We start from the raw sequence: 23,356 nt of genomic DNA, 5'->3' as shown, positions 1-23,356 counted from the left end.
TTAACATTGTCCTTATCATCTTCATCCTTGAGATCTAATTACACCAAACTATGTTTCAATTTTGGCTTTGAATCAGATGCTAAAGACTCAAAGGAAACATTTCCTAGAGTGTCATGAGTTGCCTCAGGAATTATGTTGGACCTTTCAAGCAGCACCAATTCCAAGAGACAATACCAAGGACACACTGCTATGGCTTTCTCTAAAGAAAATCATGAGCATCAGTAAGTTACCTGATGGAACATTTTGAGAAAACTTACCAAGAGCAGTACCGTTTGCAGGTACTTTACACTTTTTTGAATTGAGCTAACTTTCCCACCACTACCTTGTCACCATTGCTATCTACAGTGTGTGAAATTAAATCTAACTTTTCAAGCTCCTCCCTGTAATTGTCATTGTCAAGAACACCTTGGCCAGTCAAATTAATTTGTTTAAAGCCTTCTTTAAATTGATCTTTGAGGTACTTGATCTAGATGAATACATAAATAAAGATTAATCATAAAATAACATCAAAAACCATGAGGTGGGAACTGGCATGAGCAACGCTCAAACCTCATCGTAACGCGATGGGTTACGGTGGATAACCCATTGCGCTACGGACTCCCGTTGCCGGGACCTGCCGTATTGTACCGATATTGGGCAATGACAGTGGTCAAGACTGCACTTTGGTACGGTGGGGCCGTATCGTAACGTACCGCAATGACCATTTCAAGCTCTGATTTTGGTCATCGCGGTGGATTTGTGTATGAAAAAAAAATTCAAACGTAGCATTTGAATATTATAATAACGAGAGACATGAAAAAAACAAAGATAACATGTGTATATTATATTAACGAGAGACATGAAAAAGAACTTCAAAAATGAAAACAAGAAATAAAAAATGACAGACAAAAAGAAAGAAAAAATAGCAAGTACGGTATGAACGAAGGCATTGATCTACTTTGATTTCTTCTTCCTCTTTTCCTCTTGTTCTTCGTATTCTTTCAGATATTTCACAGCATCTTCAAACTTGTCAGTGGGTGTTATTCCACATTTGATCCACTCCCTACATCCCACCTTCCGAGTAATTGTATTGGGCAGGATTGAGCCTTGTCCAGGTGCAGCGACATCAGCAGCTGAAGAAAAGGATCGCTCACAACAGCAAGTAGTGGCTGATATTGAGAGGTAGTCGCGTGCCATTGACGCAAGCACCGGAAACGACTTCTCATGTTTCTGATGATAAGGTTTCGAAGATATCAGTTTCAATGCATGAAAAGATATAGAACGAACTGGACTCACCCTCCACCAGTCCAACGGCTTCTCGTCTGGCAAGATGCCAAACTTGCCAGATAAATAGTCAGCCAGCTCATGTTCGTATTGAGTTGAAGTTTGAATGTTGTCCGATGCAGCAGAAAACATGTCGAATTCGTCTGCTGCAGTTGGTACACTGGTTGGTTGAGCTGAAGGTGGCTCGGGTACATTCAATTTCCAATCGAAAAGCCTCTCCTCAAATACATCACTGATACAATCCTTAGCTTCGTCACTTGCAGAAGGATAAAAGTCTTGAAGAAATTTTAAACATTGTCGAGGGTTGAGAATTGTGGCAATCACAAAGATGTCAGTTCCCAAAGCCTCGTCCTGGTATTTCTTCAGCCACGATAACATCTCCTCGATGGCCCTGTTGATACTAGGAACCATAGTCTTCTCCTTCAGCCCTTCAAGTTTCTTCTTGATGCGTAGGTATTCTGCAAGTACCTCACATCCCGAAGAGAAATCGCCCTGCATTCGAAAAGTTGCATCTTCAAAAACCTTTGTGAGGAGAATTAAATATGTCAGACGCTGAGAAAATGATAATAATATAGAAATCTCAACACATGGACCTCAAGGACTGGATTCAAGGCCTCAACTGCCTCCCATTCCTCATTGCACAGGGAAAGGCCTCGATAGTACTTGTTGGTTTTTCGATCCTGTGAGGTCATAGCATTAAGGATCTATTTGATTTAAATAGCATTAGTTCATGGATAACCACATAAGCAATTACTTCATGTATGTTGATAATCCTTACTTCTTTTCCGTCACAAGCCCTACGCCGACTGTCGGCTTTGACGTTCCACCTCACTCCATAACCGACCGTAAGTACCTTGATCCCTTGCGCCTTTGCTTTAGCAGCAAAATAATTCCGTCTTGACGAACTTGAACATGTCAATTGAATGAGCTTGTCGACCTAGACATGGTAACCAGACTTTACATCAGCTCAGTCTCATTCCAGTCGATAAGAGCATTGCACCAACTTACTTTGTGAACACTACGAGCAACAATATCTTCCGATTGAATTCTGGTGTCTGATGGGTCCTCTGATAAACCTGAATCCTCGTGTATTTCAGGTACCAAGTTACCTTGTTCTTCGTCTGAGTCTTCAGATTCGACTTCGAACTCGCAATCGTTAACTCGAATTGATGGAACCACTAGTCCTGGCTGTGTAGTTGGCTTTGTATGTCCTGCACTGATATTAAGTGTCTTCAGTCCGTGACTCACCATTAGAGCAAGCTTGTGACAAAAGCATTTAACATGGCTCTTCTTGGGTGACCAATGAACGGGCGACTCGCATTCTTCAAATAGACGTGCCATTTCGCGCGCCATTGGGCCGTTGTTTGAACCAGAATCGGTTGTCTGTCCTATCATCTGAGAGATGCATAAATTAGATTCAAACATGACGTCGTAAAGATTAAAGATATAAAACAAAACAGACTCACCTTTTTATGTAGCCCGTGTCGAATGAGGTTTCGAGCTACTGGTTGAGCTAAGAGATCCCCACAGTGATGCCATGTGACCCACTTCAACGTCAAATGGACAGTTTGATACTTCCAATCATTGTCAATATAATTGACCATAACACCTATAAAAGCCATTCTATTTCCTTTAGTCGTCCAGCCGTCATGAGCCAATGAGAACATGCTTTTGTTATTCTAGATTGTTTGGAAGATGACTTAATCAGACAGAAAATCAACATATCATTTTAAAGGTCAATCTACTCACCTTTATTTTACTGATGACCACATTATATAATGAATAAAATAGTTCTTTTGCAGTGGTAGCTGCCCATGTCGGCGATCGGAGCTGAGCAGATCGATTGCTGAGTTTGAAAGCGGCTCGTAGAGTTGCGTCCTGAAAACGAAGCCAGGGGAGCGCGTGCCGAAGAATCCAGATAACCAACACCACATTTAACAATTCTACGCTGAAAGTGGACTGGGATAAAAATGATTTGATGGTATTGCTCGAATTGGTAGCAACTTGAACCGGTTCGTTGATTTCTTTCCAAGTAGCCGGGAGAGTTACGCCTGCTTCGATAGCTCTTTGGCGTCCTGGACAAGGTTTTCGTTTCTTATAACCGTCTCGATGTCCATAGAGATTTGAGTTTCCATCATCACCTCTGGTGAAAACTCCCTTGCACCATCTACACTCATAACTCCTTTTAATTCCCAAACTCTAGATTAATGTACCAAAGGTTAGATTATGTAGAAAACGTGTTCTAAATGATTATGACACACCTTCTCCTTATCATTGACATACTTTGGTGGTTTGTAGTATGATAATAAGAACTTGACATCATCAGTCATTGCTTGTCGGAAAGCAGTTTTTTTTCCTTCTCCATCGGTCACTTGATCAATATCGACATCATCAGGATGTGTGAAGTCCTGAAATATCAACAAAATGTATAAGTATCAGTCTCAAAACGAATTGAGATTCAATTTTGATTAATTATCTCGAGCAACATTACCTTGACAGCAGCGGTTGTCTTCTCCTTTGCCTGAGTTGAGCTCTTCTTCTTTTTCCTCTTCGGAGGTTTATTCTTTGTTGTTTTTGATTTGATTTGTGTTGGTGACTGCTCCCCGTTGCTGGAGTCGCTTCTTTCCTTATCATCTGAGGCACTGGCTTCTTCATCGGATGCACATTGTTCATTGTCGGATGAACAGACAATGACTCGCTTTGCTGGTCGACTCAAAGTCGTGCGTGAGTCCCCAGAAGTCGCGACGAAGTCGGATAGATCCTTTCGAAGTGGGCTACCTCGAGAAGAACGGCGAGTGGAATCAGGAGGGAAAAGAGTATTGGAAGTTGAACCACCTGCTGTTGAGTTGGGACCGGCACTATTCATAGTAGTAAAATTGAAGTTGAAAGATAAAAAATGAAATGGAGTAAATTGATTTAAGAAAGAGTTCCAGTCAGTGGAAGGTTGATAATATGGATTGAGATGGAGAAGACAAAAACAAGAGAATGGATCGAGAAAAGGGGAAGAATGAACTTACTAATAATGCCATCAATTAATTATCTGATTCACGCCTGCATCAGCTACGCAGGGAGTGATAGGACTGATCGAGATTGTGAGGGTCCTTGCGTCATCGACCAAAATTGGTCCACCACCAGAACTAGAACCCAAATTAAAATAGCTGCCCTGACCCGTAGTCAACCGTAACGAATACGGGTTTCACTACGGTCACCGCAATCAAATGGAGGTGTAATCGCGAAAAGGACCGTAAGAGCATCTCCTATCGTTCGAGTAAATTTTCAGTAAATTTTCTGTACGTAGGTGTTCGGTACAGTATCAATCGGTACAGAACTGTCGAAATCCACTATCGTTGGAAAGAAAGTGCCTCGGTACAGTACCAAATGGTGAGAACAATGGTTTCCCCGCAGATACCGAATCGGTAGAGGTCCAGTAAATTTGCTGGACCTCTACAGAATTTTGACCGATTCGGTGGATACCGAATCGTGTTTTAGACACGATTGGGGAATTTAAGGGTCGGTACAGTAAAATTTACCGTACCGAAGCCCTTTACCGAGACGATAGGAGATGCTCTAACCTATATTCCCTTATCAGGCATTACGGTACGGAAGCACCGTAATGCAAAATAGGCAGTTGTGGTACGGTGCGGCCCGTAGCGTACCGTGCCGCTGACCGTAACCATCACGCTGAGGTTTGAGCGTTGGCATGAGGAAAGTACCCTCTTGTCCACTTCTCTTGGTGTTTGATTGATTTGAAGAATATCCTTCATATGAGCCGCGCAGATTGCAGCTGCATACTGCAATCTTGCTCGGATTTTGACCTTTCCATGGTTGAAAATTATCTTCCTTGGCCAACCATAACACAACAAAATCAATGTCAGACAAGCCATTAGGTCGCTTCGCAAACCAAGAGGTTTGACCACTCTTTGACTCCTTGACAACCTTGATATCTGATTCCTTTGGTTGACCTTGTGTTTTCTTTAGGAAGTGGTTCAGCGGCGGGAGGGGTCTTTGATTTCATGGCAGATACAATTACTGATTGAGGCTGAGAACCTGGAGGTACAAGCAACAGAGCCACTATACTATACAGTATTGTGATACTGTAGTATAGTACTGAGTTTTCACTACTATACTTTGAAAGTATAGTATTGGACTACCTTTTTATATACTATACTTTCAAAGTATAGTACCGAAAACTCAGTACTATACTACAGTATTGAGTATAGTATAGTCAAGAGGGAAAGGCACCCATAATTCCATCGATCATCAATCCAGTTCCAAATGAAAATCCAACAAAACCTCAACGATTAAAATTCAAATCAAACTACTCAAATCCTCTCATCCTACATGAGTTATTGAGAACCCCATCTTTTCAATCTTGTCCTTCTTGACACTAAAAACAAAAAAGCATCAAAACATAAAAGAATAATCAATCCATCATTCGATCAATCATTGGAACAATCACACAAAGAAAATCATGATCAAATTAACAATGAACCAAAATTTAAACCAACCTCTTGAAAAAACTTATTGAAATCAAATCAAAACTTAATGGAATCGAATCAAAACTTATCATGAAATCGAATCAAAACTTATCATGAAATCGAATCAAAACTTATCATGGAATCGAATCAAAACTTATCGGAATCGAATCAAAACTTAGTGGAATGAAATCAAAACCAAAATCAAATCAAAATCAAGACTCGATCTCAAAATGAAATCGGAAGAATTGACAGCTGATTTCAAAAGTAACGATAGATTCAAATTCAAACAAAGGATGATCAATAAAGAGACTCGAGGTAATTTTTCTGATCGAGGGCTCTCATCCTCCATTGACTATCTCCATGTCTGATCCTATCTATCTCATTTGTAGCCAACAAGTGTACAAATTGTTTTGATTTTCATTGAAGTACTTGAAATTAACAAAGTAGGAGCTTGATTTTCTGTTGGGTTATGATAATAGATAAGCTGCAAGAGAATGAACGAGACAACTTTGAAACTATCTATTATCTAATGCCAATAAGGGGGAAAACCTTCAAGGGTCCCTTCATTCTTGATGCCTATATCAATTCTACATTAACATCAATTGATATAAAACAATGAAACTAGATGATGCTTGCTGTGTGATCTCTATAACATTCAAAACTTCCAGTCTACATGATTTCAATCTTGATATGAATTTAGAACCCTCTTCATACAAATTTAGAAACCAGGTCATCTTGTCAAAGCTTGTGTTTCAGCTTTGTCTTGTTGCTGACTTTGTTCCGTGATCTAAAGAGATGTTTTCTTTGATCATTTGTCAATCACAAGACCATGATTGACATTGTTTTCATACTTATAACAATATTTTACATACATACACGGGTGGGAGGATGAACTTGCAAGTCAAGGAGCTTTTTGGTTTTTGTTGTGGGTAAGTTGGTGAGGTGCTTGATGGGGAAAATCTCCTCATGAAGTTGATTGGTCATGCTGTGATTGATCATCTTATTGATTGTAAGGAGTTGTGGTGAGGTAAAGATTGTACTAGTACTACAATACTATACTTGGTATAGTATAGTATAGTATAGTATAGTGTAGTCAAGTACTATACTATACTATACTGTTGTTTGTTAAGTATAGTCTAAACTATACTATACCTGGTATAGTACTATACTGGTATAGTATAGTATAGTGGCAGTGTTGGTACAAGCTGACTGTGTGATGGGGCTTGCGTTGGAAAGGTAAAAAATCCCAGAGAGATCACTGGTGATCCACCATTTGCAAGAACCTGTAAACAAATCAAGTTGGCTCGAGAGAGATGAGCAGCAGGGGATCCTTCTCAGTTTTGATTCCCAAACTGGGGCAAGTTGGCAGGTAATATGGAGGAAGCTTCACAAAAGCTGCTGTACTAGATTGTGCTGCCTATCTGGTTAATCCCCTTGCCATCTTGGCTTTCATAAGATATTCCCACTACACAAGATTGTCATTCATGGGGCCAGTGGCACATGTGATACCAATGTTGTGAACTAGGACTCATGGATAAGACTAACATCACATGGTTCATTTGCAGTCAACTGAAAAACCCTTGTCAGAGATTCCTTGCCAATCTCTCTCACTCAATTCTTCCAGGAAAAATTTGGCCAGCCTGTCTAGATTCAATTGACTAGCGGCTGATTCAAGTGGCATAAGATCAGACACATGTTTGTTCTAAAGATCATCACTTGTCTGTGTAAAAGAATGAGAACATCCTAATAAACCAGTGCTAATTGTGAGCACTCTTCTCCACTTCAAGGTATGCAGACCTTATAAGAACTAACCTAAGTATCAGGAGGAAAAAGTTAAATAGTGAGAAACTTGATAATGAACTCAAAAGGCTCAAGACTAGATGATCTTATGGAGCTCTAACACATATAACAATATTAGTAAGATTAGTACATAAGGTGAAATGGTACTCACTCTCTTTCCAAAAGATGAGGAAAGAGAGGGAGATTGAGATCCAAACAAAACTATACATAGAAATGAAAAAGGAAGAAAAACATTGGGGAAGATTGACAACAATGTTATTGGGAATGATGTGCACAACACTTTTCTCAACTCATCTAATCAACCTAAACAATCACTAATCCAATCCTAAACCGCTACCTAAGTTTTATCCAATGATAAGTAAGTCATGTGTCTTGATTATATTTTGACAGTCTGTAGGTACAAAAAGTTTTGAAAACAATAATGCAATTGCAAAACCTTGCAACATAAGATATCCAAGTCACTAGAGGATAACAGATGATGGGGCTGGTAGTTAAATTCACTTGTGTACCTTTGAACAATTTGGTCTTGAATTCTTGTTTGAGGGAACTATTGAGATATCTGTGATGGTCAGCATGGCTACCTGATCATCCTATGAGATACTGTGATTTACTATTGTTGATTCTGCTCAGATGCTTTGGTCTGTCTGCTTTACATCAACCCAACTGTTACAATATATATTGTGTATCAATGGCTTGGAAAGGTGAATGAATTTTGGAAAAAAGCATACACACATTCCAGGGTGTTGACCAGTACTGTCCTTTCATGTGGATAGATAACTAAAGTCAAGGACAAAGACAAGCTGCTTATCAAATCCAGATTTACACCACCAAAGGGTTTGACAGAGCAAAACACTGTGACCAGTCAATTTACAAAAGCTTGCTCAATTTGGCACTCAGAACTCAAACAAATTGGTTGGGAATTGGTTTAAAGCTTTTCTTAAATGACTGTACATGTATAAAATATTGGTTCAAGTAGGGGTAGGTTGTAGGAGGGTTTCCCTGTTGCGGGCATATTCTCTAGTATTATACTAATCTTTTACAAATTATACATATCAAGACTTTCAACAACAATTTTTTTCTTCTTCTTCTTCTTCAGTTTCAATCAATCAATCATAAACAACAACAAAGAAACTCAAAAAAAAACAAAAAAGACTATTATACTAATTTAAAACACCTTGTCACATTTTTTTTCATTTTTCACAAATCCTACATATTGATAATATATCTTAATTTTTTAAAATACAGAAGGTAAACTTGGATCTTCTTGATGATGGTTTTTCACCACTTGATCACTTTCTTTTTCTAATGGTCTACTCCATTTCTCAGGTACAGCTACCTAAAAAACCCCCTCAGAAAAAAACAATATCAATTTCTTATCTTTCCACCAAAAAGAAAAGAGAGATCCTTTGGAAGATCCTTGGAAGCAAAAAAAACTTACAAAATACGTTTCCATGGCTTTTTTAAACCGATTAGCATATTCAATCGGAGGTAAGATCGTGACTTCTCCTTTTTTATCCGAACTTTTCAAAACCATTTTACCTCTAGACTCCAACATCTTAGCCAAATTAAATGCTAAAAAAGAAAAAAACCAAAAAAAAACATCAAACTTGACATTTCAAAAAGAGGGGTTTTTTTCGAGAGACTTACTTCCAATCACATCAATCATCCCCACGACCAATTCTTTTCTTAAATCATCTACTCCAACTAAAAGTGAATAATCCATCACGTTACTTTCAGATAAAAACTTGGTATCATTTTCAATCGCATTCGAAATCACATGTTTAGAATGAGGATGAATCAATAATAAAGTTCGAAGTGAACCTATATATCCATCAAACCAAAAAAAAAAGTTCAACAAAACGAAAAATCAAATTGGATTGGATTTGAAATTCTCTTACCTTCAATCCAATCAGCATCCCAACCAGTTCCACCATCCTTTTCGTCTTTCTTAACTTTAGCCACCCTAGAAGTAATGCCTTTCAAATCAAATTTACGTGTGATAGTTTGACCATAAAACAAATTTTCCATCAACAAGAGATCCAACTTAATCAAATTGGAATCATTCTTATGACTACCCAAAACCTTTTCTTTAATCTTAATCGTAAAGAATCCAAAGATTTTACAAATCAATGAAGGTTTAATTAATGTTTGATTTGATAGGTAAGCAAAATAATTAGGTGCAAATGATAATAAACCTTCTCTTTCTGATTTGTTCCAATTAGTGATCATACCTTTTAAGATAAACCGTTGATCGTTTGTAATAAAGAAATTAGATGATGATTTACCTCCAGTTGTATTCCATGTATTACATCTAGATAACGATTCGATTAAAAACTCTTCACTTACTCCACACCTTTGTCTAATCTCTTTAAACTGAGCTGCATGCCAAATCGTACATGAAAACTCTTTGGTACCATGTTTAAATTTATATTTAATATGTGGTGAAGCATTTGGGTTCGTCGAATCTGGATCGATTCCATCAAACTCTTTTGAATCCATACCACCACCACCACCAGTCGTAGTAGTAGTACTCCCACCCGTAGTAGTCCCACCACCTTGTTTCATCTTAATACTTCCTCCAAGTGTCCAAATCGCTTGTAAAGGTGCACTAAGAATTGAAGAATGAGCTGGTCTAGGTTGGGATGGCATCGATTGTGATGGTTGAGCTTTCGATAACATTCGACTAGCCGGTGGAGTTTGTTGGGTTTCAGAATCGTTTTGATCAAACGAAAGGATTTCAAGTTCATCTGCTTTTTCACTCACCACTTCTTTCATCGATGTGGATGGTGGTGCTGGTTCAATCACTTTCTCTAAATCTTCAATCGATACTTTCGATTTAATACTACTTGCACGTGATTTCATCATCACATCTAAATCTCCTAATGTATCTGCATGTGAAATCGAAACGGTTGAGACTTCAGCTTTTGCTCCTCGACTCAGTAAAGCAGCTACCGGTCCTGGTGCCACTGAATTCGGTTTAGCAGTAGCAGATGATGAGATCGGACTGGTTTGAGAGCTAGTAATCAAATCATCCAAGATCTTATCATCACCTCCTTCATTCATCATCAATAATGATTGGTTAACATCAAACATCGTCATAGGATCTTGAGTCGCGTTCTTTGCAGCCGGTGTGTTGATCCTTGATCCACCCCCACCAAAGGCTCTAAAACTACCTACATCAAAACTTTTCTGTTTCGAAAGTGATCGTAATGAAAGTATCCCAGTGTTCTGTTTAAAAGGTTTCTTAAGCTTAGCTCGTCCTTCAAAACTACACTCTTTTCCAAACGTCGCTTGATCATCATCAGGATCATTTGTATTACTCTTCTGATTAAGGATATGGTTCTGACCGTTATTCGGAGTGGATTTCATTCGTGGTGATCCAAGTGGTGAAGCCTTCCCACCCAACGGAACATCTGGTAATTCTTCAGTACTCGACAATAATGCAATTGGCAAACTAAAGTCGCGTTTCGCAGCATTATTATTGATCCCAGGTGGACTAGGGATCGGTGTTCCAAACACATGTGATGAACTTCTTGAATGGTTAGACAACGATCCTGGAGTAGATGCCCGTTTAGGATGACTGATGGACGACAATAAGTTTTTGTAATCAGATGAACTGAGTGTGAAGGCAATGATACTTGAAATCTCAGTTTCCCTAATGATGATAGATGTATCAGCCGGTAGAGCGTGTATCCCAGGTTGACAATAGATCGGTTCCAAGAAATTAGCTTCCCCAAGCTTCTGACGACCATCAGGTCCAGTCAAGGTCGACAAATGTTTCTTCTCCCACGTCATCAATCGAGCCTTGGATCGAACAATCGTGTCGAAAAATGGTTTCCTTAAACTATTGAGGTCAGATGGATCAAGCTCTGGTAATTGTGACCTGAGCTCACTTTCTTCCTTCTCAAACGCTTTAATCAGATTCTTCAATTGACCACGATGATCCGTCACAGCAGCCTTGATGGTATGACTTCGACCTCGCGAGATCCCTCCACCAGCTAGAGTTTTTTCTATCTTTTCCTCTTCTGTTATCACACTTGACGTAGACTCTTTATTCACACTAAGAGTCACCCGATTAGTTTCAGGATCTTCAGGCAAGGTTGACGGATTCACGCGTTGCTGAACAAGATCTAGTCGTTGATCACGTCTAAACAAAAGATCATCAATCATCGAAGTACGAGTGTATAATGAACTAAAAAACCCAGTAATCTCATCTTCAAGTTGTCGTATTGAGTCATTCTGATGAGAATCAAAAGTCGGACGACCCGTTTGTATACCATCATCCCTGATACTCTGATCAATAGCAGTAGGTAACCTCAACTCAAACAAACTAAGAAGAACAAAGCAAAGAACGTAAGTCATGAGCAAAATAGATAAGAACACAGACGAATTGAAATGTAATCACTCGACCGTTTCTAAAGCAAGTTTAACACGAGCTTTACCCTTTGAAAAGAACCTAATCAACGCATCTTGACGTTCAGTCCCATGATCACACAAGTCTTCAGGTGCCGGAACAAAGTTTCCATCGTATAGGATCAATTCAAGGTATTTGGCGAATGAAAACAACAAAGTAGCTTCCGAACAAACGACAGGCTGAGTCATAGCAGGACGAAAAACAAGTCAGTTTGTTCAATCTTCCGTGACATCTTAAAGAAATTCACTAACCTTAGTACACCTCCCACATATCCTACATTTCGTCCACATCACAATCTCATGATCACTGAGACCTTCCTTATAGCTCGATGAAAGGTTTTGTACATCTACCATCCCACCATCACTAGTACTACGTTTCAAACCTTTATGATCACTCGTCAAGTCTTCATCATGGAGTGATGATGGTGTACCTTTTACAACCGCTAATTGGTCCTCTACCGATACAATGATTCGAACAGTATTGTGAATCAGAGAAATCACATGATCTCCCATTCTTTTCCCCCCGCATTTGCCAGCTATACCAGACTCTTGAACACATAGTTGATCACGTTCATCGACCAACTTACTGACTACCTGACCTACAGTACCCGTTAACTTATATTGAAGCCCGCGTGTGTCTACGACGGGCTCATTGGTATTATGATGTCCCAAAAGCTCAGCTACAGCTCCTAGGCCCATCAAACTTCCTACATTAAAACCATTCTCTTTCATAGGAAGAGCCGTAGTCTTTTCCCGTTTGCCTTTTCGCTCAAGAAGATCTAAAGCTCGTGGATTGAGACAGAAATCTTGATAATATTTCCAGGTTTTCCAACTCGGTGATTCACATGCAGTCGTACCTGGACTCGAAAAAAGACTAGACTTTTCACACAAGAATTGAATAGATTGGTGGCGTAGAGTTCCATCTAAAGATGAGTTGTTGGTCATTAGGGACGCAAGACCAGCACGAGCATCGACGGCTATCTTGCGTTGTTCGAGAGGTTTTCGAGGACGCGGAGATTGGCTGAGAAGGGTATTAGGGTGCAGAGCATCTGCTGCGGTCTCACGAGGTTCCATTACTTGAGCATCCTGAGGCGGTTGAGAGGTGGGGACATTTGGTGCAGATAACACGCTTCGAGGAGACTGAGGAAGGGGTTGTGATGCCTTCTGAATCCGAACAGGCGTCGACTCAGCAGAGTTTGGCAAAGAGTTGGTTTCTGCAAATCTGTTCGATAAGCATTCTGCATCAGCGGTAGCAAATGATCTTTGCCTGTCTAACGGTGTTGGTCGAGTTGAACTGAGTTCAGACAACTTCGGGGGAGTGATCTCATCGTTTGCTGGAGTGATGAGAGGTGATCTTGCTTCACTCGAATTAGCAAAATCTGACGGTTGAGGAAGTATATCGGTGTTCGAAGTGAATAGTGATATTTCTGCAATCTCTTGTTGGCGTAGTCGTACAAGAAGATGAGGCGGTGGAAAGACGACATCAGGCGAAACTGACAAGATAGCGCGATTCATCTTTTCAATCACCCTTTCAAATCGACCAACGATGGGCTGATTGATCGGACTGTCGAGCTCGTGCTCCTTTTCGCTTTCATCCCCCTGAACCTCATCTTCTGTCTCAGGTAAATTTTGTGCTGCGGGCAATTGAGTCTCGATCGATGTAGGTTGAGAAGCTTCGTCAGTGATTTCGGCCATCTTGGTAGGGGGTCGGTGTGCTTTCTGAGATGCTGAACGCGCTGCTTTGAAATGTAGAAATGTATTCGAGAGTCTGGTCACAAACGTCCGACTCTTCGGTTTATCAGAGCTGCCTAAAGTTGCGTCCGGAGATGGCACTCGGTTCTCTGTTGGCCTCTCAAGCTGATTATCAAGACTGTCAATACTACAGCTTTCGTCACCGCCGTGTCCACCTGCATCAGTGGTATCACCGTCATCAGCGCTATCACGTCGGGTAAGACCAGATGGACTGTCTTCAAAGCCAGCAACCAGCTCCCATTCGTCACTTTCAGCATAACCTCGGCGTCCAAAGCCACTTCCACGACCATAGGTATTGTAAAAGAAACTTCCGGGCATGATACTCATTTCCTTGGATGTACGGTGGTATTTGGTGGGAGAGGATTCCAAGCGTTTCTTAATCCGCTGCGCAAATCGTTTTCTAGCTGTAGGGCTAGATTGACTTGCAGGTGAAGATTTGGGTGAGCGTGAGGAGCTAGGAGTCTGAGTACTGGCGATCGACTTTTTGGGGGTAGGAGACGTCGTTTGATCCGGTGTGACGGACTTGGGGTCTTCATCGGTATCAGCTTCATCCCCGCTGATGATTCCATCATGTTCTGATGCTTCACTCATTAACCCATGATGATTATAGTGAGGTTGATCAAGAGCTGGAGAAGCAGACGGTACAAAAAACGGATGAGCATGAGACTGAGCCGGTTTACCAAGTAGCATGCTCCATAATCCTGCCTTTGACCATTTAGCTCGACCAGTGATGGATGCTGAACTGCTATTCAAGGACGAACGCTGGAATGTGGGTGAAGTAGAATGCAGAGGGTCTCTATATGTTTGTGGAGATTGAGGGGGTGTGGCGTAATCAAGTGAAGGACCGGGAGAAACCAAAGTGGAGGGCAAAGCATCGACGGGAAGGGTTTCAGATGGTGAAACAGGTAAAGATGTGGAGGAGGCGACTGCTGGAGGCGGCGGAGATAGCCAATTCGAGTCAGCAGTGATGATTGAATACTGTGAAGAGATTGAATGTGGCAGTAGAGGTTTGCTTGGTGGGCCAAATAGGTTCGAGGGAGAATGTGGTTGGTTGAAGGTGGTTTTGGACTGTGGAGGGGTATCTTGCGCAAATGCTATATGAGGTGTGTCTTGAGCAATCGGTGAAGGCATGAGATCGTCCAAATGAGGGTAAGGTGTGCTAAGTCCTTTATCAGCGTCTGATTCCATTGGACGCGGTTCCTCGCATTGTTGTGAAGAAAGAAAAACCGGACGAGAGCAAAATGCATCCCGACGCACATGGACTTCTAGCTTCATATTACAAGCGGCAAAGATCTGTGAAGAAAAGTTGATGAAAAAGAACATTCAGTCAGATGCGTTTTAAAGGTGGATCTGGGAAAACACTAAAAGGACAAGATAAACATGCCACCATCAATTTACCGCTAATTCAATCACTTTCTTCAACTTTCGTAATTCTCGACCTGGTCCTTTGAGGGTGATCGTACCTCCAATCAGTTCGGTACGCACTCGAGCCATTCTTCCATCTCGTAAAGTGACCATCAGAGGTTCGAGTGAATCACCACTATCTCCACCCAGTAAATCTGACATCTTACAAGAAGAGTCTGAAAACAATTCAACAATGTCTGTTTGGCCCATGATCCTAGGTCGAATGGATTTAGATGTACTCGCTTCGGGTAGATTGGATGGCTGGGTCGAGTGATCTTGTACAGGGGTGGGAATTGTACACCATTGATTGGGTTCAAAACTTGCTTCGCGTTGATTATCAAGTGGTTTGGTTTTGATCCGCTTGAGATGAAATTTAACGGCGCGCACAGTGATCTCTACAACATCAGATTCACCGATCAAAGTATCTAGATTAGGGGATGCACAAGATTCCGAGATTGGATGATCGGGACGAGAGTCGATGATCAATTCGGATGTTCTAGCTTTGAGAGTTTCAATCAGAGTAGATCTAGAGATAAGTTCTGGTCTTGAGTGATTTAATGAAAGTGAATGTTCTGGAAGCCATAGTTCAGGTGGACTTGCAGTCTGAAGAGCAGTGACAAAGAGAGAAGGTGATAAGTTTGGTCGATCTTGTTTGGTCTGAGTGGCAAGAAGGGCATCTGGTGACTTTGAGCGATTGAAATCAGAAGATTGAAGTGCAGGAGAAGAATCCTTTTGATCTTTAACTCTAGTAGTGAACAGACCACTTCGAGTATGAGATAAAGGATGAGGTGAATTAGGATTTGATTTGTTTCTACGTAGATTAGATTGAATATGTTTCTGATTGAATTCTTGAAGTGATTTTGATAAATTGAGTTTTGTACGTTGAAGTTCGGTTATGATTTGATCGGTAAAACAATCCAGTAGATCTGATTCGATGATTCTAAAGAGTTCATTTGCCCAAAAGAATTGATGATTGTTGGATGGATTGAGATGATGATTGGTTTTTCTTTTTTGATGATTTAAATTAGAAATCAAACCAGCATTTTCAATAGATTGATTGATGATAGAATAAAGATGAGATTTTGAAGATTGATCCAAGTTTAGATTAGATTGAGATCTTGGAATAGGATGAGGTCTGATAGTATGACTGTGATGATTTGATTGTTGTTGATGAAGTAAGTTTAAGTTAGTGAATGAATTTGGAATTTGATCTGAACTTGACTTTGGATGGTTCATGGTGATAGTGTTGATAGTGTTGATGATCGATGGTGGAAAGTGAAAGTGATAAGAAATTCAAATCCATTTGATGATCCATTCACTTTTCGATTTCTGGAAATTATCATCAACACAGCATTACAATCAATCTCATTACACATTACACATACATTACATAATCACCCTCTAAACAATCATCCCATTCTGACTACATATTCATACAAACAATTGATCACCTGCACTCTCTATTCATAAACTATCCTATCTCCAGCCGTCTTATGATTGCCTTTTTCATTTATCTAACTGGCTCAATTCGATGTAGCCATGCTCTTTGATTTCCTTATCTAGTTTTGCTATTTTATGGAAACTTTCAATTACCAAATTACCTTTCTTGGATCTTTGTTTCCTATGTACAACAGGATTTGTACAATTGCGTTGTTTTAGCTGTGATTATGTAAGTCTAATTTCCTTGATGAGCTGATCACTTGAATTTCCATTTTGAGGCGGTTTTGTTATTTACACAATATCATCATAGAACTTAACTCTGGACTACAATAGGTGTCAATGCTTTTGATCTTCAGTCGATTCCTTCATGGTAAACAATGAAGATGAAAGACTTCCACATATTTGGGAAATTTCTTTCATCCTGTCAATTTTCTTGCTTCTGTTCCCTTTGCAGGATTTTTGAAGGAGCGAAAGCGCTGCCTGCAGAGAGAGAATGGACCTAATGGCTTGATATCAACAGATTGTGAGGGCGGCGACAGCCTCCGGGGCCTGTACTTTAAAAAACAGTGCCAGGGTAGATATTGTATTGCAGCTTTATCTTTTTGAGCTACCTTGATGTTAAGATCCGGTCATGGCGAAACAATGAATATAGTCAAAGCTTCAAAGTAATTGGCACTATTCACCATTTTCACAGCCTACCCTAATTACAAGCAGGTATCATTGTGATCCGTCAACACAGAGCGGTAAACCACAGAAACCTAGAAAATATAATAAAGCCCAGGAATGCCAGCTCTTCATCCAAAAAAAGACCTTCAGGGGTGGTCAAAATTGAAAATATCATAAGCAGTGCACAAACAGTGAGATAGTTTTTGCTCAAGCCATACTCGGATTTTCAATACGTCTTCAAACTTCCAACATACGCTTAACAAGAAAGTGTGAAAGTTGAACAGGTCGAGTTCTTTTGCTCTACCCTAGGGATGAGAAGCAACCTCAACTCCTGGTCTTGCCTTTCAGTGAGCTCCAAATCGAGCTATTAAAGCCTTTTCTATATAAATCACCAGCGTTTGCGCACATCATTGTGTTCAGTTATGCCAACTGGCGCCTAAAATACCAACAGACATGGTCGAAAACCTAAGAAAACCTCTTTAATTTCTGGAAGTGAACCCTATGAAATGATCTCATAAAACTCTCTATCACCATGATGACATGTAACCCAATTTGGCTCGCACTGAAGCCAACCCTGAACCTTTCCCTCAACACCCTTACCACTCAGTATTTTTTAGTGGTTCAGTATCGTTCACGCTGATAGCTGCAGTGTTTGATAGCCACCTAACTCCAACAAAACTCGAAGCAACGTAACAAAAAAACTATCATGTACCTTAACCTTTGTTGAAAAGTGGACGGGTCAGCATAAAGCCTTTAGTCATCACGTTTCATTCTTGCACTGCGCACACAGGTTCTCCGTCGTACAAAAGAGGCTTCGTTGCAACAAACTTTGTTCCGCAAAAAAGAGTAAAATATGATCAAGAAACCGAGTTCCAGAGAGATCAGCATTTCCAAAAAAAATCATCTTTCAAAAGCAATGCTGCACTATTTGACCACAAGTTGCTCCAATTTGATAAAAAGGTCGGATTATTATATTTCTTGCGTATTACCACATCTGCATCGATTTAACATGAAAACAAACGTATTATTCACAGAAATACCAAGATGGTCCATGTTTTATCTGATTGCAGGGTCATCAAGGCAGATTCAATATAACTTCAAAGATAAGTACTGGAGCAAGTTGTGTACAAGAGATGATGTCCTGATTCATCTCGAGGTGTTGTATGTTGTACCAACTATTCACCAAGAGTGAACTCCTTGACCAGTAAATTAGTTTGAAGTGCAATAAGATTTTTGGTGACTTGGGGACAGATCTCCACTTGAGGAAAGATCTCAATATAAAAGAACTTCTGTCTTTATATCCCGTGTCCAATTTTTATTGTTGGTTAACAAATTGCTTTCTCAGTATTATCACTTCAAGTCACACCTAGCATTAACCACATTTCGATTTACACATTGATCAATATGTTCAAAAACCTTTTTTTCGCTGCATTTGTTGGTTCACTTTTGATTACCTTTGCGTCGTCATGGGGAGATGGTAAGTTTGGATATACGTTATATCAGAGCTTTATGTTCATGCTGAACCGTCAATTTGACAGATATGTATACAATGGAAACCAAAGTTGAAGACACATTAGCAGAAGAAGTCGGAGAAGCATTTTTAAAGTACATGAGGGGTCCACCCTTGAGAAATGAACCAGTTGAGGAACTTTTTTCAGACGAATGTGTAATCAAATCAGGAGGAAAGATTGTTGAAAAGAAAGGTAAATACACATTCTCACTGTGATCTTACATCCTTTGCAATTTAATCCAAACTTATCATGAACCTGGACTATCAGAATTTTTTAATAGAGTTCGCTCCGGTGATTTTAAGCACTTTGGATGGAAAGCCACTGATTCTAAACGTAAGTCCGTATTCACCTCTGAGTTTTTTTCGATGTTCTTTTCTATGCAAACATGGAAAGGAAATCATAAGACAAAGATCCGCAGAAAGAATACATCATATACCAGTGGTATCTATGTAGCATCTAATCGTCTCATATCAGCCTGTAAAGAGAGCTGAGTGATGGTAACACCTGCTTCAGCGTTCAGGTTCACCTAATTGGTCCACCTCAAAGCATATTCTGTTCACTGGATATATATACCTGTGTTCTTCACTAAAACGATGTGCTGACATTGTTTTCTTGAATATTTACACTACAGCATATATGCAAACGCGCAAACACATGGTCCTTCTTGGTTGGTACTTTGAAGATTGTGTCATGAAGGTTGGCCTTCATAAAGAAAAAGATTACAAGATTTACTTTTTAGAGCATCTACCACTTCAAGGATAATTTGCTAGATTTCTTTGACCCTATGATACTTGTCAGACTATTTAAACAAATTTAAGTACATAGAAATACCATCTCTTTAGTGTCTAGCACTTGAAAATCCCCATGACTTGTTCGGGAGAAGTGAGCCTTTATTTCTTTTAGAAATCGTTATTGAGAAAAAAGCTACTATGGGCTTGGGTTCATTTTCCGAATTATGGTTTTCACATTTTTAACTTGTCACAAGCTTCTATGTGTGATCTCTACGTCAGGTGATTATCAGGCTCCCCTTGAAGTTATCGAGGTACATGTCTTTCGTCTGATATGCCAAGCCTCTATACGATCACGATAATGCTGAGTGTGGCGTAGAGCGACAACACTTGGAAAACGCAGTGATGTCAATGACAGTAAAGGATGAGAACGCTTCTGATAAAATGAGTGGGTTTTTTATACTTATCTTCAAGTATCAATCTCAAGTTTGCCATACTTTACTCCAATCTGTTGGTCAAATATTTGGTATATAGACTGCTACGCATCTAGTGTCAAGAGTACCAAGACAAACACTTATGGTTTGTGCAGGGTACTTATTCCTATGGAATATGCTCTTCGTCATAGAGAGCTGTGAATGTGGAATTGCAAGATCTGCGAGCTTGAGCTGGCTATATCTCTTCAGCTTCTTCGGCAGCTTTTCGCGTTCAAGATGAGAGAAAATATATGTCCTGTCCAATCTTTGCAGCGTACGAGCTGCCAGGCCCTTCGTAACAGGGGACTCTCTATGCGCCCCATTGATGCCCTGTCAAATATCCTTTTAAGCTCTTCCTTTCCATGAGATAAGTCTATATACAATGGTCAATAAAAGGCCACAATCTGGCATTGGCAATGGCATGTTTGTGCAACAGCCTCAGCGCCCAACCCCGAGTGACACCACAACCTGATCAAGAGAATCGACCGGGCCTTTTTGAAGTCGGGGCGGGAGTTTTGAACTTCTCCCTGTATGTGTGTTGGCGCCAAATCGTTGTAAACTCTTCAACATATCGACTTTGGGAACAAACCACATCACACTCCTCGTAACAACTTCAAGCACGACTTGAAAAGAAAACTTTGACGCGTATAAAATAAACGATTTGGATAAATTGAGATTCACATTGAAAATCAAGACGAAGAAATCAAACTAGAAGTAGAACTAAAGGACGAGGATGGTGAATACAAATTTCCCAGTACCCAATACGATCCCTGGACGACTTATAACAGATCGAGATCACTTACGAGCACTCAAACAACATCTCGGTCAACTTTGTTCTCTCAATGGAGCTCAAAGGTAAACAGAATCCAAACCCCCCGCAAAAAATAAGAAAAGATCATCATAAATTGGTATTGATTACATTTCTTTCTGGTTGAATCTTCCGACTATCATAGGTTTCCAGGATCACAACCTGTTAGTTTCACCTACCACTCACTTGATTTGCTCGAAAGTGAAGAGTTAAGCTTTGAAAATTATTTAAAACTTCCGAAGAATCAATACAGAAAGATTAACGACTTACCAATCCATCAACCCTCAGTTTTTGGGTATGTGAAAAATCTGATGGTGTTAGGGTGATGGCTTTAGTGGTGATTGCCGATCGAAAAAGCTTTTACTATGGTCCGACTGAAAATGGTAAACAAGAAGTTTACTTTGTACGTTCTTCTTAAACCAGATTTTCATCGTAGAAAATCCTTGCTGATCATCACACTCCCTCTTTACTCTGTGTTGCTGAATTGTCACCAGATCAATCGACGTGATGAATTCTTTTTAGTCGACCACATTGCATTCCCTCACTACGAACATCAGAATAGGTACTTGAAGGATACTATAATTGATGGTGAATTAGTGATTGATGTTGAACCCAAAATTGGACAGGTAAATACTTTTCAGTTGTTTAATCACCTACCTAAAAAGATAATCAAGCTGATCTGACATTTTTCATCACTTAGGTCCTGAGGTTTTTGGTTTTTGATTGTATCGCTCTGGAGGGACAAAATCTGATGCACAAACCTTTGAACAATCGATACGGTGTCAGTCTTTTTCCTGGTTTTTCAAATATACCTTTTACTAAATCTGAGATGATTTATACAGCGACTGAAAGATTGGGTGATCGCCCCTTTGAAGAAGATGTTGGCCGCTCAACCTCACTTGCGGAATACCATGCCATTCGAGTGCGTTACTCTTTGAATCTTATTTCGGTCTTGATGAGTTTCACTAAGAATTTGAATTTGATAATAGTGTCAAACTCAAGTCAATGGAACTTGCTTATGGGATTGAAAAAGTCCTACTGCATGATTTACCTAAGCTTACTCATGGGAACGATGGCTTGATCTTCACAAGTGCCTGCTCACCCTACAGGATCGGCACTGATCCAAAGATGTACGTGTCTTACTGCAGGTTTTCATTCCCGTGGCTTGTACTTATTCTAAAAGGAAAATCAGTTGAGCAAACCTACGGTATTTCTTAGCTTGAAATGGAAGCCACCATCCGAAAATTCCATTGATTTCAGGCTCGAACTCCGATTCCCTCCTCGTGCCGATGATCCAACTGAAGCGGATTTCTTTGGGAAACCGATCTTTGTTCTCATGATGAATTGTGGTAATGATGGCGAAACGTTTTTTGATACATTGGAGATGTCCGACCAAGAGTGGCATGAGTTGAGTGCAGTCTGCTGTAATCGTAAACGGAAGAGTCATCCTGAACTCTATCTCTCATTTGAAATACACTACACACAGACGAAAACTCCGTCGAGAGCAACTTGACAATAGAGTGGTGGAAGTAGTCTGGAACTCTAAATTACAAACTTGGAAGATTCTGCGGTTTAGAGATGATAAGAAAGACGGAAATTATCGTTCTGTGGTTTATTCTATCATTCAAAGTATTCAGGATGGAGTTGAAGCGGATGAAGTGAGGCTATTCTTTGTTATTCATCTCTGATTGGTGAATATCTTTGAGCTTATTTGCTTCTTTATCATTTCCATAGCTTTCGAAGCGAGCCATCAGAATCAAACAAGCGTGGAAAGCTAGGGCTGAAGGGAAACCCAATCCAAATGCACCCATAGCTTCAGCCCAGAGGAAAAATGCAAGCGGGAATCAACAGAAACCAAAACATTCAGGCGGCATTCAGGGTGGTGACCCTAGCACTCGAGGAAAATTTGTTGCTTTACCCTCGATGCCTGTACCAGGGACTATGGCCTGTAGACTGAAGCGCGTATAATATGATTTTGAAATTTCTTCCAGATCTCTCGGTTGGTTTTGTTTCATGTTATCTGATTGCTTCAAGGATTTAGACTCGTTACTATAACATTCAGAGCCGATGCCACTCTTACTTGATTGCATGTTTTCAGTCTTGTTGTAATACCTAAATAGGAATAGATATATAGAACAAGGAATCTTTGTGGCCGGAATCCCGGATACACAGTAAAAGGGATAACCTTAATTGATTATGAGATATTTGTGTGTTTGTGCCCTTGAGCCATATTGATACCATTGATCATTGATAATGGCTAATTGGTTGAATGGGAACTGTCTATCTGATTGGGCACATAAGAAGTGATTGAGTAGAAGTTGAACATAAATAGAGGGCACATTGACAGCACCTACATATTATTATGATGACAACAGTCCGAGCGGTTCAGTCATATCCTGGGACCCAACGTGGTGCCCCCAGAGACAATACGCAGTCTTGATCAACTCCGCTGCAAGATAAATTCCAAGATATTGCAAACAAAGAGACAAACAAATATTGATCAACATTTTCGGAATCCTCAATAGAAATTCTTTTCTTTTTCGACATTTTGAGGCTCCGCGATAAGAGTAGCTTCATGTTGTTGATCAAAGCTCAATGATCATACATACATAAAAGTTTT

The 23,356-nt window shown here is 40.0% G+C and overlaps 4 protein-coding genes across 4 annotated transcripts; 2 read left to right on the top strand and 2 right to left on the bottom strand.

Moving 5' to 3' along the window:
- Nucleotides 1-3,631: 3,631 nt before the first annotated feature.
- Nucleotides 3,632-3,918, bottom strand: MELLADRAFT_94982 (uncharacterized protein; the record flags this gene model as incomplete). The annotated part of the gene is made up of 2 exons (XM_007417703.1): nucleotides 3,632-3,671; nucleotides 3,755-3,918. The coding sequence occupies 2 exons, from the start codon at nucleotides 3,916-3,918 to the stop codon at nucleotides 3,632-3,634; spliced, it is 204 nt and encodes a 67-aa protein (XP_007417765.1).
- A 4,640-nt stretch (nucleotides 3,919-8,558) lies between these two features.
- On the bottom strand, nucleotides 8,559-9,770 carry MELLADRAFT_50808 (uncharacterized protein; the record flags this gene model as incomplete). Its single annotated transcript, XM_007417677.1, has 4 exons — nucleotides 8,559-8,877; nucleotides 8,980-9,113; nucleotides 9,189-9,362; nucleotides 9,440-9,770. The coding sequence occupies 4 exons, from the start codon at nucleotides 9,768-9,770 to the stop codon at nucleotides 8,776-8,778; spliced, it is 741 nt and encodes a 246-aa protein (XP_007417739.1).
- An 8,850-nt stretch (nucleotides 9,771-18,620) lies between these two features.
- On the top strand, nucleotides 18,621-19,489 carry MELLADRAFT_68912 (uncharacterized protein; the record flags this gene model as incomplete). The annotated part of the gene is made up of 4 exons (XM_007417682.1): nucleotides 18,621-18,693; nucleotides 18,755-18,919; nucleotides 18,995-19,060; nucleotides 19,359-19,489. The coding sequence occupies 4 exons, from the start codon at nucleotides 18,621-18,623 to the stop codon at nucleotides 19,487-19,489; spliced, it is 435 nt and encodes a 144-aa protein (XP_007417744.1).
- A 1,020-nt stretch (nucleotides 19,490-20,509) lies between these two features.
- On the top strand, nucleotides 20,510-23,044 carry MELLADRAFT_45847 (uncharacterized protein; the record flags this gene model as incomplete). Its single annotated transcript, XM_007417676.1, has 10 exons — nucleotides 20,510-20,783; nucleotides 20,882-20,944; nucleotides 21,025-21,139; nucleotides 21,231-21,362; nucleotides 21,437-21,517; nucleotides 21,579-21,658; nucleotides 21,726-21,866; nucleotides 21,955-22,143; nucleotides 22,223-22,394; nucleotides 22,471-23,044. 10 exons carry the CDS (start codon nucleotides 20,662-20,664, stop codon nucleotides 22,702-22,704), a joined length of 1,329 nt encoding a protein of 442 aa, XP_007417738.1.
- Between the last annotated feature and the right edge of the window lie 312 nt (nucleotides 23,045-23,356).

Source organism: Melampsora larici-populina, assembly GCF_000204055.1.
Source record: "Melampsora larici-populina 98AG31 unplaced genomic scaffold MELLAscaffold_77, whole genome shotgun sequence".
NCBI lineage: Eukaryota > Fungi > Basidiomycota > Pucciniomycetes > Pucciniales > Melampsoraceae > Melampsora > Melampsora laricis-populina.
Note: the sequence above shows the minus strand (reverse complement) of the source record. Positions and strands in the feature narration are given on the sequence as shown.